Source organism: Scardinius erythrophthalmus, assembly GCF_964197995.2.
Source record: "Scardinius erythrophthalmus genome assembly, chromosome: 10".
NCBI classification, from domain to species: Eukaryota; Metazoa; Chordata; class Actinopteri; order Cypriniformes; family Leuciscidae; genus Scardinius; species Scardinius erythrophthalmus.
The window spans coordinates 12,456,686-12,473,415 of NC_138230.1; the positions used below are offsets into that span (position 1 = coordinate 12,456,686).

General features: G+C 37.9%; 1 protein-coding gene across 2 annotated transcripts in view; it reads right to left on the bottom strand.

The window, feature by feature from the left end:
- Nucleotides 1-9,363: 9,363 nt before the first annotated feature.
- The window catches only part of erf (Ets2 repressor factor), a 30,908-nt gene continuing 23,541 nt past the window's right edge, over nt 9,364-16,730 (bottom strand). For both annotated transcript variants that reach the window (XM_081377402.1, XM_081377401.1), the window contains exons 4-6: nt 13,690-13,805; nt 12,646-13,583; nt 9,364-12,554 (exon numbers count right to left, since the gene is read on the bottom strand). In XM_081377402.1, coding sequence (XP_081233528.1) covers nt 11,997-12,554; nt 12,646-13,583; nt 13,690-13,805 — 1,612 coding nt within the window. In that variant the 3' untranslated portion in view covers nt 9,364-11,996. The remainder of the gene's footprint in view (nt 12,555-12,645; nt 13,584-13,689; nt 13,806-16,730) is intronic.

Sequence of the window (16,730 nt, forward strand, 5' to 3'; positions counted from 1 at the left end):
GTACAATACCATCCTTACACATTACTACTTACACATTCTTCCCTCCTACCACAACACATTTTCTTCACCATCCAAACTTACAGAATGGATTCTGTTTAAAACCCAATTGAGATATTTTATCAACATTAAGGTTTGAATTTACATATTTAGACACTTGGATGGAGCTACAACCCAGTTTAAATACAGATTACAAATAATCCAGTGTAGTCAAATGAGATTTAATTGAAGCTTTGAATATCTCAAAAACTGCATGCAGGGTTTATGACTATAAAATATGACTGACTGCTGGTTTTCATTAAATTAAGGATGTGTATCTAATATATATTATGGTTAAAGGTTAGGACATGAATGACCTCTTTTGATGAACCAATGCATGCTCGAATTGACGAAGATGTAACAGATCATTACAGGTCCGCAGTGCAAAACTGCCCCATTCTTTTGAGCAGAACCCACAGTAACCACACTGCCATTTGCACTGTAAGACAAGTTTGCAGGCAATATGCAAATATGATATGCAGTATATTACCTTCAGTAAGAAAATTATATCATAAAGCGCTTTACTAAGACCTGTTAAGACTTATATTGCCTGGGCATGTAGATGAGTAGGCTATAGTTTTTGGGTCACTAAACTATTCCAATGCAAGATAACACAAAGTGTAAATAATGAAAGATTCTATTTAAAGGTGCACTCAGTTTTTGTCTCAATAGTACCATTGACTGGATTGGGTTTTACACTGACAATATATAATTATTTATTTATTTGCTTATTTATTTATTTATTTTTAATCAACTCATTAGAGGTCTTCTAGGGTCCTCAGATCTGTACCTGACTGATACGTCCCGAATCCAACATGCATAAATTAGTTTAAAAAAAAATTAAAATCGACCCGAGACCCAAGCCATGTTGCCAGACAATGTAGCCCATAATTTGTCAAAATGTGGTAGAATATGTTTTCAGTGGAGGAAAAACATCAAAATACAGTTATGGTCTAATTTTCATTAGTTTGATTTAGTTGCTTAGTTTGACATCAACTGCATTTAGATGGTTTTCTGTAATCGATATCTGGCAACAGTACATACATTTTCTGCTTGGGCAAGCAATTCCAAGTAGATAAGCCGCTCACAAGCTTTATGTTGCACCTCAAATAACAAGGACATTTATATTACTGTTAATATTAAAAAGTAGGGCTGCAGGATATATATATCGTTTTATCATCGATGTCACAATGTTTGCATCCGCAATGTGAAGATAATGGATCGTAGTTGATCTGTGATCCGTACGGGCCAGCTGCCCCCCGGTTTGTAATGCATGTGATTCGTGGATTAATTATATTTAATATATACAGTGAAGATTATGCACTATGTTATTTTACATTTGATTATTCAATTTCTGTATCTGAATACTGATTTAGGCCTACCTGAAAAACAAAGCACTGCTTATTTGTATCTTTGCTCTATTGTTTTTATCTATCCTTGAAATTTGTACATTATTTTTCTATGCAGATGCACTACCCTACAAAATCACCCCAATCAACCTAGAATTGTTAAATCTTTAAAAATAGAGCTATTCAAATCATCCGGTGAAATTGTTTTCATATCGCAATATATATTGCAAAAAATTCGAAATATCACACTGTCAGTTTTTTTTAATATCATGCAGCCCTATTAATAAGCAAATCCCTGCACTCATTCTCTCTAATTGGAATTGAAAATGTAAGACTGATCACGATCTTGGTTAACTGCAAGTTGGTCCAACTAGTTCTTAAGACACAGTCTTAACATAGTGGCTAAGCTTATGCAGCTGGCCCCAGGTCTTGGGTTGGACCTCGGGTTTTGGATCAAAGTGGACACTTGAAAACCTCTACAACTCATCCTTAGGGTATGTTTACACGACAACAATGTACTTAAGACAGAAACGTTTTTCCTTTGCGTTTTTCGAGTACAGACCACAACATTGTAGTAAAATAAGCTTGCACAATTTAGGCTACTTATGAACGCGCCCAGGGACAACGGAAAGGACATACGGAGAGCAGCAGCTTTAGTTTGTGCTCTGATAGCCGCAAGACCATGTCAAACGCTGTGAGTGTGTAAGAAATCAGGAATGGTGAGAGAACATTGTGCTTGGTACGTTTTTCGTCTTCAACCCAGACTAGGGTCTCCAGCCAATAAAGTTTAAATCCTGTCTGGCTGGCGCATCTTAATACCAGGTGTAGACAATAACATAGACTGAACACGCAATACGCATGCTCATGAAGTCACTGTTTAAAAAAATTCACATTTTGTAGTCTACATGAAGACGATCACGGTTTTCAAAAACTTGCACTTTTAAACCCGTTTTCAAAAGCTCACGATTTAAGGCCCCCAAAATGGCGTTTTTGTGTAAATGAACAGCCAAAGCACATAAAAAGTTTGGGCTAGTTTGGGGTCAGTTTGGCAGTTTTCAAACATTTACATTTTATAGGCTAACTGGTTAACAAACAAAACCCAAATGTGCCTGGACTCCATCTGATCACTGTGATCAGTCATCATGACGTTACTAAACACACAAGCCCACTGTAGAGTCGGCCTGGTGTTGGTGTTGACATCGCCGACAAGCCCGCATATAGCCAATCAAGAGCAACAGAAGGCAGACGTGATGATTCACGAGTGACAGGTTTTTAGCGCGATAAGGGATCCAATTTTGAACTTGTAGGTGTATATTCAAGTGACCTCTATGCCAATGTGGCAAAAATCTAAGTTGTAGCTACAGTAAAGCGTGGGAGTGTGACCCAACTCTCAAAACGTGGAAACACTTGTGGTGGTAAATGACTCAAAGGCTCTTTGTAAATATAACTGTAACTCTGAGAGCACAGTTGAATGACTTAATTGAAATTGAATATGGCACTACTCTTGTCCATCATCATGTGCACACTGGCCTGACTAGGACATCTGCGACTTTTAAACCGTTCAGACTGCACTCTGGTATACTCGTCCCCGACGGCTGCTGTAAGAGGTTTGAATCAACAATTAATCAGTTTTGACTGCAAAGTTCTGTGTTATGTTCTACAATGTGTACTTCAAGAAAGATGTACTGTAGTTTATTTTGAAGTTAAAGCACATTATTATTATTATCGTTCACACAAATGACAAATTTTCAGCTTTTATGGAGTGCGAGGGTTTAAGTCTTAACATTTTTTGTTTAGGCCTAATTCTTAAATTTATTCTATTTGCCATGTTTTGATCCGTTTTCCTGCTGTATTATTCTCCTGGCAGGGAAATCCATTCATTTTTATCATTTTATTTTGTCATCATTATTTAGTTTTAAGGAGGTAACTAAATGGTCTTTATAAACCTTGGTTGTGATGACAATAGAATTCCATCACATTCATTTGGCAGTGAATGTTTTGGGCGGGTTTTGGAGAGTTTTGGGGCTGGAAATCATTGACCCAATCTGGCAACACTGGTGGTGACCCGCTTCATGTAGGGGATCTCATGTATAACTTTAATGATTTTGTAAATCAAACAGTATATCATGGCACTAGCAACACCATGGTGTTTGATTTAAAGGGATAGTTAATTTACTCACCCTCAAGTTGTTCCAAACCTGTATGAGTTTCTTTCTTCTGTTGAACACAAAATAAGCCTAATATATTTTAAGAATGTTGATAACCAAACAGTTGACGGTAGCCATTGACTTCCATGGCAGGGGAAAAAAACACTATGGAACTGTCCAGTTACATTCTTTAAAATATCTTATTTTGTGTTCAACAGAAGAAAGAAACTCACACAGGTTTGGAACAACTTGAGGGTGAGTAAATTATGACAAAATGTCCATTTTGAGGAGAACTAGGCTATCCCTATTTACACTGGTCAAATGTAATACCCTGAATGCTATAAAAGTCATTTTGTGAAACATCTGAAATACATAAATTAATTAAATGTAAAATATTTCTCAAAAGTTATGTGTAGAACTTTTAGAATTGGCAAAATAATAAAGTTCATTTGCAGTGCACTAAACTTTGCCGGCTTGGTCACTGCACTCACTGACCCTTCAAATAATTGTAATGACTAGCCAAATGCACAATTATAAATGTTCCCATGCAACAGCAATGAGTCCAAGTAAACACAAATGCCCTGAAACAAAGTAAAAGCCCTGTTTCCCATCAACAGTGGTGCTGCTGTCGTCGACTTGCGAAAGTTTTGCTGAGTAGTACACCGCCGTATCTGTGTCAAGCGCTTTTATTGGTCGTAGTGCCCTACTCTACGCTTACAACCACCTACGACACTGTCGAGTGGTGTAGGCCTTCTCCATAACACAAGGCCGCAGAGCAGTTTCCCGTCTCCCTCAGGCTTCTGAATCGAGGGCGACGGTGGCCATAATATTAGATATGAGAAGAAGAAAAAACAATCTTTCTCATATACGTGTGCCTACAGGCTATAAATATGAAAACATCCGAAATAAATTGACTGAATGCAACTGAAAATGTTAATGTAATATAGTCAAGTTTAAATAACAAATCAATCGCCTTATCTTTATGTAAAGAACTATGGATATAAGAAGTGACAGTCCCTGAAAGGTAAACGAATACACAAAAGCAGTTTGTTGAAGCTGTAACTGTAGTGTCACAACAAATATTTTCAGGAAAAAAGTTTTTAGGCTGACTGTGCACCTCCACCCCTCCCTTTCAATGTGTGTGTGTGTGTGTGTATGTTAAAATGCTTACTCCGCCATTTTATACAATCCACTAAGAAAAAAATAAACTGACAGCGAAACATTGTTGATAGATCCGCGACGTAAAGGCAAAACACAGCATTAAATATATAGGCAGATCACTGCAGTACTGCAGATGAAAGGTTTCAACTCACCCCGTGAATATTTACAGTGCCGTCGAAATGGTGTCGATGCGAGAACCAAGCCTATAAAACCATGGAATCCCCGAGAAAGGGTTTGCAAAGAATGTTTTTCTTCCGCAAATGAGAAAAAGTCCAGCCGTTGAGGATCCAGGGTACTCTACAGTCGCAAAATGGTGAATGAAGCACTAAGCCTTGACAACCAGCGCCATCAGCCAATCGGCGTTCACAAAAGGGTACAGTAGCCTGTCGGTATTAGGGTAGCCTTGATGAGGGCGGAGTCATCTGTCAAAGTCCCGTTGATCGACAGGTCGTTCGGGCCAATCGCGTTATGGGAAAACAAGAAACAGCTGGTCAATCCTGAAATTGTATCAACCAATGGGCGAATTAAAGGGCGGGGCAACTGAAGCTAGTAGGTGGGCGAACCTAGAATATTAACAATTTGCAATTTCAAAATACTTCAACATAATAATCAATTGGACTAAAACATCATAGCAAATAATATTAAATAAATAAATAACTTTCAAATAAAACAAAATCACTTTCATGGACGTTTACCTGGACGCTTGTGGAATGACCTGACCAACTCAACCAACCGAGCAGCCTTTTCCAGAAACGGCTAACAAAAACGCAACCTTTTCGTCAACACTTGGCCCATTACTACTAACCCAAACTATTCTAAGTCTATTCCTATTCCTATTCTATCTATCTATTTATTATTATTTAATAATATTATATTATTTAATTTATTTATTATTTATTATTATGTATTTATTATGCATTTATTATATTATATATTAATATAATATTATTTATTTATTTATTTTAAACATGCTACATGTACTGTGCTAGACTAACTAGGACTAGTCACAGCACTTTCATATTGTTGCCCTGTATAGTTTCATCTAACCAACAACTAGCCTAGAATATTGACTGTAATTGTTTTTAAAGTTACCAGCCACTCAGCATTTTCACTGGCCACTATATATATATATATATATATATATATATATATATATATATATATATATATATATATATATATATATATATATATATATATATTGTGAGGATTAATCCTAATGCATAACACAGGTGTTGTTGTTATTTTATTTTTATCTTCTAAGTTTTTATATTAAAAGCACAAACTTAGACTTGAAAATGAGTTTTTTTGCTTCCGTTTATTATTTATTTACATAATGTTATCGTTGGAAAATCCCACTTAAACTGGTAGCTGTTTTTTTAAGTGGGATTTTCCAACAAGGTTGACATTATGTAAATAAAAACAGGAAGGAAAGTAATTTCCTAGTTTGAGTATGTTTCAGCTATTTTAGCATTACTATATATATATATATATATATATATATATATATATATATATATATATATATATATATATATACTTTAATATATATTTAAAATAAAAAAGTACATATATATAAATAAAATATAAGTATATATATATATTATATATTCAGATTTTATTTTATATATATACTTATATTTTATTTATATATATATAAATACTTTATTTAATATATATTAAAGTATATATATATCATATATATTCTTATTTTACTTTATATAAATATTATATATATATATATATATATATATATATATATATATATATATATATATATATATATATATATATATATACACACTTTTTTTTTATAAACAGACACAACAACTTCAACAACTCCCGTTTCATTTTATACTTTCTATACCTTCATGAATCCAGCCAATTGCAGAGCTCGTCAGCCAGTGTCTTGAGCCCGCCTTCCACAGCCAGCGTCATCAAATCAACCTGTGATTGGTCAAGCTGTAGGGGTCTTCAGACCAATGACCAAGCCATGTGATGAGCTCATTATGCCTGTTGCCATCACTGCAACCAAACAGGAAGGGTAGTGAGTACATTAGTTTAAATGAGGGTTTAAAATGCAATGCCACAGTGTAGCAGATATACATTTCTGCATTGCAAATTCGTTTAATGTGATTTTATCATTGTGGGTAGCCGTGTTTAAATAAATGTGTGGTTTCAACACATGCAAATGGCTGTGTGTGGAACTGCATACTATAGAGATGATCAGTTTATGCATCACAGCTCAGCTGGACAGTCACGCACTCTGCATGCAATTATGACATGCAATGGAAAATTGCATAACTCGTACACACACACACACACACACACACACACACACACACACACACTCATCCACGGTAATCTCCAAAACACGCCACACCCTGCTCTGTTGTTCTGTTAAAGCTCCAGAGAAGTCCTGGCAGGGATTGATGTTCATGTGTGAACAGTTGTGTGTCTAGTGTAATGTTAACATTTAACTACAAGAATGAAGAACTAGAGTTAATGCTCAAAGGCCAGTTTCATCCTGACCTTTAAAACAAAGTGAAAATGAAAGGGAGGCCAAAATGTAGCATATTCAGTCATAATGAGACTTTCAGGTTGACTAGATACACACTTTGATGGGGATATTATGACGTACAAAGGGTATAAGAATAAAAGGGCTCTGCTTTAGAAGGGGCCTATTTGAGTTTTTGACTCAAACAACGAGGAAACAAACATCTTCTCTGGTCTGACTTATAAACAAGCCTTTAAAGACAAGAAAAGACAAGAAGCACAACAGAGAAATATAGTCAACTTCCTTGAGCACCAAAGCAGTACTTTTAAAATGTGTGCATGTATATATATATATATATAAATATAAGAGTACTGATTTTGTGCTTGAGTAAGAATTAATTATTTGTTTATAACTGCATTATCTCCTTTGTATTCTCTATTTCTTTCATTTGGAAACATTTAAAGAGAAAGTCAAAAGCCAGTCAGTGTCAATCAATCGAAAGTCAAATACCACAGATTCACACTGCCTCTTCAAAACACACAATCACAGACAAATTAGGCCTGCTTGTTACAACCAACCACTGGTTCATAGTGCCTTATTTTCCAGCAAAACCTAACCTTTGACCTACCCTTAACAGGTCAACGAGCCCTCACAGCAAGCGTCCAGGCTTCCCTGTCAATCAAGTGTGACCCCAACTCCTCCACCCCCATCCAATTATGAGCTTTTGTCAAATATTTTTTGGGGTGAAGAGAGAAATTCAAGGGTGCAAAAAAGTGACTTAAAAACTTGACAGAATAAATAACGCACATAGATTTGTGCATATTGATGGTTCCTGCATTAAATACATATTTTGGGTGTTTTAGTGGTTGCAGGATACATAATCAAATAGGCCTATGCAATGCAGTGTTACTAATTATGCTAAAACCATAACAAAAATTATATAACTTTGGCTTTTGAAACACTAAAGGACCCAGAAATGATGAGATGTTTAATAATGCCTGAAAAGTAACACTCTGAATGTTTATTTCTTGCATGTCTCTAATAAAAGTATTATGTTAGCATTATAATGTCAAGAGCCTTTTTGTGACAACACATATTTAATCAGAAATTAAACTCAGACTAAAAACTTTGTATAGCCTTGTTTAAGTTTAAAATTGGAAACTGTTAGTTTAAAAACCCTTTAGATGGTAAATTAGCCTTCCGGGTTGGCCTACACATTCACATCATCGTGACCGAACAGCTCTGAAAGTTAAAGACAAGGAGCTTCATTTTTACCCAGTCAAAAAAAAAAAAATACACGTAGATTAGCTTTAAGATAAACTGTATCCGCACCACTAGCAACACCGAACGGAAATGCAAAAATTGGCTTACGCACATAGATGAAGTATGTATACATACACTTCGCCTTTAAGAGCCTCGAGTGTACCGCCTCTGAACAAGAGTGCACGATGGCGATGATTTAGCAGCAGAGCGCGCTGTTTCACAAATAAATACAAGTGAATACACTCTAAAGTTCTCAGAAGTTCTCTTCCTCCTCCAGGCTAATGAAATTAAATGGGTTTACGTTTGATTCCAGGGTCCTCTCTAAAACGAATGATTCTCGTATCGTGTTAAACCCATGCTCTCTGGTTCGTACAGAAACGTTAAGTGTTAACGGTCTCCGTGGCATTATGAAAGCAAATCCTAGTTCATTTTGCATCTTGCTTCAGTTTAAACAGGATCTAGAATAGCAGCCCTTTCTTGTATTTCAAACTGAACCTACAGAAGCAAAACACCTAAAAAAAATGTGTGCTTGTACATGCCTGGATTCATGTTCAGCAGATTTTAGAATAATTGTCCCAACCAGTCCAAAAAAACACCATGGTATTACTTACTATGGTATATTACTGTAGTGCTATGCCAAATTAAGTGTTATAATGGCTTTTTAGGTTTAGCGAATCTACCATTCTTATTACTGGTACTCACTGAACTCGTTTTTAAATTAAAAAATATATATTTGATCTAAGTTTGTTATTATATTAAAAATATTTGCCGTTTAATAGACAGCATGGTGAAAAAATGATGAAATAGTTGAATCTTAAAGTGTTTACTAACAGATACAAGATACCATCACAATCAGGATAAAATGAGGAAACTGAGAGATGCAAATGGAGTAAAGGACGAGAAAGCCAGATCCGTTTTTACCTGTTTTAATGAACCCTGATTACAGTTTTAATTACAAGAGCAAAGGAAACCACATGAGAAACTAAAGTATACATGGTTCCTTGTAACGTCAAGTTTCGTCTCTCTTTACAAAGTATTACATAACCATTGAGAGACAGATGGAAAGCTTTAAGAAAGAAGCAAAAGACCTTGAACACAAAGAAATATTTGTCTTTTTCTTACATCATCCCCTCAAAATGGAAAATATATATTTATATATGTACACAACCAAAAAAGAGAGACATTAAAATAAAAATAATGTGATAGCATTATGTCACTCTTCCCTCTTCAACTGGTTTTCTTAATTACAACTAAAAACCAGCATTAATACAAAGCCAGAGCAATTTAATATCATGGTATCAAAGAGGGTAGAGGAGTACGATTTATTAAAATGTTCATCTTGAGAGGTTAAAATTAAGGTAAGGGGTACAAACGAAATACCAGCAATAATATCAACATTAAAAATGATAAATGGTAATATAAACAAAACAAAAAAAGGTATAATAAAACAGCATGGTTTATATTGAAGAGAGAGCGAGAAGAAAAAGTATTTTCTAACAAATAAGGCAGCAGTCAGTTGAAATACAGATACTGAACCTGTGTAAGGCCGCCAAACAAACTCAAAAAAAGTAGTTTAAAAAAAAAAAAAAAGAAGAAAAATGAGTGTTAAGTGTGTCAGGTCCTATACTTCCTCCTCAGATGAGGGCTAAGAGGCTGCATGTCCACTTTCTAGCTGTCAGTTTGCAGAATTGAGGTCCCTTTCTCAAGGATATGGTCGTGATGTCATTTACTACAAAGACCCTGCACTTTGCTACAAATGGAGCTGGCCGTCGCCAAACGCTAAGCCAAATAGGATGCGATACCTGTTCAATCTTGATCATCGTGGAGAAAACACAGCCTCCTACAACTAAAACACTGCAGAGAGACTGAGAGGGAGAGCGCAAATGCGACGGGTCGAGTTAAAACTATACGTATTCCTTATAAGGCCGAGGACAGCTGTGCCGCTCAGGGTTCTTAACGATTGGTCAGTTGTTTAGCTTTGTCTATAACAACACTTTTCTTTCACAGTAAAGCACTGTAGGGCCCTGAAACTAAACATAGATTCTCCATATAGATTTACCTTCTGAAATATAATTTGTATCAAAACCAGCGTTTGTTCTTTTATCAAATATATATGTCTATAAAGTGAGAATATATGGACTCTAAATGCAAATCTTATTTAGGATAGTTTCTTTTAAGGTACAAAACTAAATAAGGCATAAAAGCAGTGTTTGAGGTCATGTTTCTAAGGCCTCTCCTGTATGTGAGCTTGTAGGTCAATAAAGCAACCCACTTAAAAGCATTGGGCGGTCAGTCTTCCGTAAAAAGGCACAAATGTTTGTTCATTTGAAGGTTTTATATTCAAAGACAACCTATTGGATAGAGGAAAGCAATGTGGGGAGGTATGCCTGAGATTTACGCCTAACAAACCAAGAAGGTTCGTGTTCTTTCCAAAGTAGAAGGGTGTAGAGCATTGTATAAATGGTTTTAGGGATGATTACGAAACTCAAACCATAAAGCGCCCTCTGATACGTTGCCCCAACATTCCTATAACGTTCCCTCAGGGTTAAAACTGCATTATAAAACAAATTAAATAAATAAGTTGGAGAAGGAATAATATGTGATCTATAATTTGTCATCCAGCTGGTGGTCATGAAGAAGGACTAACACATATATAAAATAAATCCCCCAATGTATATACACGTGTTAAGATACGTTGTTGAGTGGTCCCGTTAAGTCGGCTGAGCTCGCTGAACAGCTGGGAAAGTTGTCCAGAGCCGGTAGTGAAGGCTGGTAGCACAATATCATTAATGGCTCTGAAGGCAGTGACATGAAGGTCCTGGTTTGAAAGCGAAAGGCAAGTTGGTTCTGCAAAAAGTCTGGTGCTTGAATCTTGGTATGCAAAAAGAAAAGAAGAGCATCCATATCCAAAAATTCTGAGAACTATGATTGAGTTTGAGGGTGGGGTTGGGCAGGATCTTTCCTGCATTCACTTCATCCAAGAGTGTCTGTTTAATAGTGAAAATGTCCACTTGTCCATGACCATTAATTCCATGGGCATGAATGACAAGCCAAAAAAGACTTATCACAATCTAAATATTCATTATCACCATCTCTACTGATGTTTTACAGGGGTGCATCAACATCTGGTTTAGGCACTTCTGTAATCTCTTGATTTTGTTAAAAAAGGTATTGAGTTGATCCTAACGGGAAGCTTCTTGGGGGAAAAGGTGTCCAAGACTTCAATGAGACTAGTGGGATGGTGTTAGTCTAACACAGCAAACAGAAAGGAATGGGTTCAGTAAGCAAGGGACTCTGGCTAAACTTGTGGAAAGGGCCTGGTTACTTAAAATGCATAAAAAAAAAAGATGTCAGTATTAATTTTTAGTGTTGCAACATCTTGAAGTGAGTGAACCTGCATGTACAGAAGTTTGAAAGATGGTTCGGGCATCTGAACTTGCTGAACGGATGGTCTTCACGTAACTTCTGAGAGCAACAGTTGCCTTCAGCCTGTGAGGAGGACAGCTCTGTTTTGCTAAGTTTGTGTGTTTGACCACGTCCTCTTCAGCAAACGTTGTTTTCTAAAGACAGCTGTGCCGTTGCTCGCTGCAGCTCAGAGCTCACTCTCCTCTGGCCTGTCCCCAGGGGTGCAACTAAAGTCTCCGGACTCTTCCGGTCTCCATTTTCCTCACCCAGTTTGGGCTCCACCTCCTGGTTAAGCTCCTCCCTCTCTGCCCTGCTCTTCTTATCCTCAGCCTCTTCGGTTCCCGCCTCCATCCGCTGGTCCTCACTCCAGCGGCGTTTAAAACGCAGCTTCAGAGGGATGCAGAGTGTACCCCCAGGGCTGATGGGAGCGCCCTGGCCCAGGTTTAGCTCCCTGGGTTCTGCTTTTAGACCTAGAAGATTCGGCCCAACCCCTAAGGTAGGGGCGGCTGGGGTCTTGAAGACATCTTCCTCAAGATCGTCATCATCTGACATACGATCGTGGTTGGGTGGAGGGGCAAGGCCACCATTGGGGTGGGGAGGGGAAAAGACATCACATTCATCATCTTCATGCTCCTCCTCGCTGATGTCGGTGACCTCGACTTCTTCCTCCGACTCCATGTCTGAGATGGGCTCAACCTAAAGGAGGAAACAAATGGAGAGTTACAGAAAGCCCTTTAATTCTCAAAGAAGCTACAGTTCTTCAGCATTAATTTTAAGGTGAACATACCTTGATCTTTGGTGGACCACCTGGGGTTGAATTGTTGGTCATCATTCCAGATGAGGCAGAGTTTGAGGACGAACCAGACTCCCCACTGTACGAGAAAGAAGCAGCAGCACTTCCAGAATTCGGAGCATGTCCTGCTCCAGCTGAGGTTGGCCCTTCTCTCTGTTTGCGGCCCAGTGGTGGTGGCTGTAACTTAAACTTGAAAGGAGATAGATGAGTCTCCTCAGCCTGGTGGTGCAGAGGGTGACTTGACAGGTGTGGACCTACACCCACTGGCCCTCCCAGTCCCTTGTCTGGGCGTTGGGGCTGGGGGATGATAATGTTGGGGTAGTGCAAGAAAGCACGGGGGCTCAGATGATAGTTGTAGACACTCTGAGTGTGAGCTTGAAGATAGCGCTTCATGTCGTCTGGATTGAACGAGAAGTGGGAGCCCAGCATGGGTGAAAGGGATGGAGAAGGTGTGTAGGGCATGTGAGATGTAGGGGTCATGGAGAGAGCTGGTGAAAGAGCAGGACCCAGCAAGCCTCCAGGGCCTGGGAGAGGGGACACTGGGAATGGGGACAAGGAATCAGGGTGGACCCTGTGTGTGGGCACATGGGGCCCGCTCCTGGTGAGCCCAGTTGGGTTGGGCGGTGCACCGTAGACACGGAACAAGGAGTCGTGGGACAAGCGTGGATGGAGCAGGTTTCTAAAGGCACGGTCAGCCGGGCGGTCATCGCCAGGAGCCATGCCAGTTTCTTCAAGCTCCGAGTTGGTGGAGGTGCCATCGCTGCAGTCGGAGACAGAGCCACGAGCTATGCGTCGAGGCACAGCACTGAAGACACCTGGACTGCGCAGTTCCTCGCTAGGAGAGAGGACGTCCGATGGCGTGGATGGAGGGAAGCGGAAGTGAGTGCTAACTCCGGATGGGACAGGTGGAGCACTTTGTGGAACACCAGAACCTAAGGGAAAGGTTAAGAAATTTTTATAGCTGAAGACTTGTTTTACTTTATACACAAAACTAAATGAGTTTCAGAAAGATTAAGATTCAGAACCAGGGATCTTCACCTGCAGAGCCCATGTCAATGAATGGATAGTTGACCAGCACCAGCTTGTTGAAGTTGAACTTGTAGGTGAATCTTTTCCCTTTGGTCTTGTGCAAAATCCTTTTGTTGTAGTAGTATCTGCAGAGACAGTGTTGGCATGGTTACACACTTGTTAAAGCCATTATTAGGAGTCACAATTTGTTGAAAACCGCCCATTTTTATGTATTTGACATTCTAACACTTGCCAAACTTTGCACAGGCAATGACCAGTTTAGAGGTGAAACGTTTTTACAACATTGAATTTGCATGTTTTCTAAGAAAAAAATAAGGTGATCAGTTTTCAAACACAGAACTCATCAACTTCTAGTTTTCTTTCAATAAGTGATGCATCGAAAATGAAATTTCTTGGCTGAAACTGAAAACTCAGAGCCGAAAACCAAAACTGTTCATTTTAAATTAACTTCTGAAAACCAATAAATTATATTAATATAATATTTTTGAGTGACTTTACAATAGCCAATATTTCAGTAAAATCAATATAAAATTGACCACAGTACTATGAAGTTTCTATAATGTAAATTATAGATCATGTTAAATTTACAATGTTTTTACCTTGACTATCTGATACACTGTGCGAGATATATTCTGAATGAAGAAACATGGAAAAGTGGTGTACACAAGATGTTTAGGTGAAATGATCACATACAGCAGCTGTCAGGACGTAACATTTCAGACCAGCATTTCCAAAGAGAGAAAAAACAAACCCTTTTCAGATAAAGCCTGATGTAATTATCTGTATCATTAAGGAGTACTCAAGGTTATTGCATATAACATACACATGTTAAATTCTTACACACATGAAAGGATTCAGCCAACCAGAATCAGATATGTGCAGAGCATATACGTGACACTGTGGCCATCTGAAGCTTCAGATGTTAAAATGATTTATGGATTCAATGTGTTTAATTAAGACGTCACCGAGGGTGCTGAGAGTGCATGTGTGAGAAAACAGGATTGTGATATACAATGTGTGAATTGGGGCACTGAAAAGTTCACAGGCACATACTCGACAGAGAAAAGGGCACACACACATGAACACAACATTTACACATGAACACAACACGTACACATGCACAACCCCGCTCTTTGAAGTGCATTTGAACTGGCTTCAAAAGACCACAAAAACTCAAAGTGTTTTTTGCACATGTGTGTTGTGCAGACATTCACATACATGGAGTACATCTGTTGAGTAAAAATACAGAATACTTCTGTTTACTTTTACCAAGCAAAACAGACGACATCCATCAAGAAAGCAGCTTTCTGGCTATATCATGGTCTACAAGCAGCATGAGGTTAACAGATAAAAACAACAAATGTGTACATGTTGTTTTGAACTGTCTTGGTCTGAAGTCTGTTCATTTTCAACAGCTCAACAATGGGATGCCTGTGCAGCCAAGAGTCTGTCTGAATGGTGTTTGAGTTTTAAAGAACACGTGCAACCTCTTAGGTATAGATGAAAAGAGTGAGCAGAGAGAGAATGCCTTCAGGCATTTCCTTCCCAAATAACTAGATCCACACTGAATGTTTTTTATTTATTTTTTAACGATCTGTAGAATAGATTTACTTGTAATAAAATGTGCTAAACTAAACTGAAAATACTGTTGAAATTAAATGAAATGAAAACATGTTGAAATTAGCCAAAAGTGTTCAGATATTACCATATCCTAATTTAAAATTGATTTGAAACTCTTTCAAAATGCAATTATATACTTACAAAAAAAGTACCATGGTAACATCACATGATGTGTTGATGGACCGTAAATAAATATTCAGTATCATGGTATATCCCAAAGTACAATGGTTGCCAGGGTGTTGCTAAGAAGATGCTAGTGTATTCCGGTTGGTTGCTAGGCTGTTGCTTACTGGCCAAACAGTGCAGGTTAAACACCAAAATTTTGTAATTAGGCATCTGAGCAAAACCTTTAACTTAAGAATAAGTATAGTGATGAAGATGAAAAATTCATAGATGAAAGATGAAAAATATTACTAGGGATCGGCTGTTACCGATAATTCTTCATATATGAAAGCCGATAACCGATATATATATATTGGCCGATAACTCTAAATCCAAATTCTTATATAATTTTTGAGAGCCTAATTACAAAAAAACAAAAGTCTCACCATTAAAAGCCATGTCCCAAGCACACAATTATAGTGTTTTCATTATAATTTTATGTAGCCTAAATGACAGACTTGCGCTGCACATGTTGCACTAAACTATTTTCCTTCTTTGAAGTAATTCCAATCATATTTCAAGCAATTCAAAACCATCATAGTGAACAGAGCACATCTGAAGTGTTGCAGCTGAAGGAAATAAAAACATTTATTGGCTTTAATATACATATATATATCGGCCAAATTTTCTTATTGGTCCAATAATGCTAACATCAAAATTGAACATATTTCGGCCGATACCGATATGGTGGCCGATATATCGAGCATTCCTAAATTTAATAAATGATGGGCAATCAAATTTAGCAGAAGTCTGCAAAGGTTATGTCAGTGAAAAGGATTCTGTTTGGGCCTAAAAATGACCTTAAACTTCACAATTATGTAAAAGAAAAAAATCAGGTCAAAAGAGAATGTGTGTGCCTGTCTGAGTTAACTAAGAGGATGTGTTTTGTGTCCTCCACATGTGCTGAACAGAGGCGAGTTCTCTCCGTTTCTCAGTAGTCTTCACGCTCTCTGCTGTGACGCTGAAGAACTTTCTGCTTCACATCTGAACCATACACAGCTTTCTGTTGCCTTTATTCTTCCCCCTACCTTCCTCTTCCATTCATATGTTCATATCTCTGAGAAATGAAAGAGTTCTCGGAAGTGGAGGACACAAACTAGTCCTGTAAGTGAAGGTTGATGAGCGCTAAGTGGGCTTCATTATTCTAGGATGGTAAAGGCAGGTTCAGCAGGTTTGAGTGGGCATCCGCAGGTTGCCATGGCGACCGGTCCAAAGCGTTGAATAACACGAAGAGACAGACAAACAGGCAACTGGACAGATTGTAATTG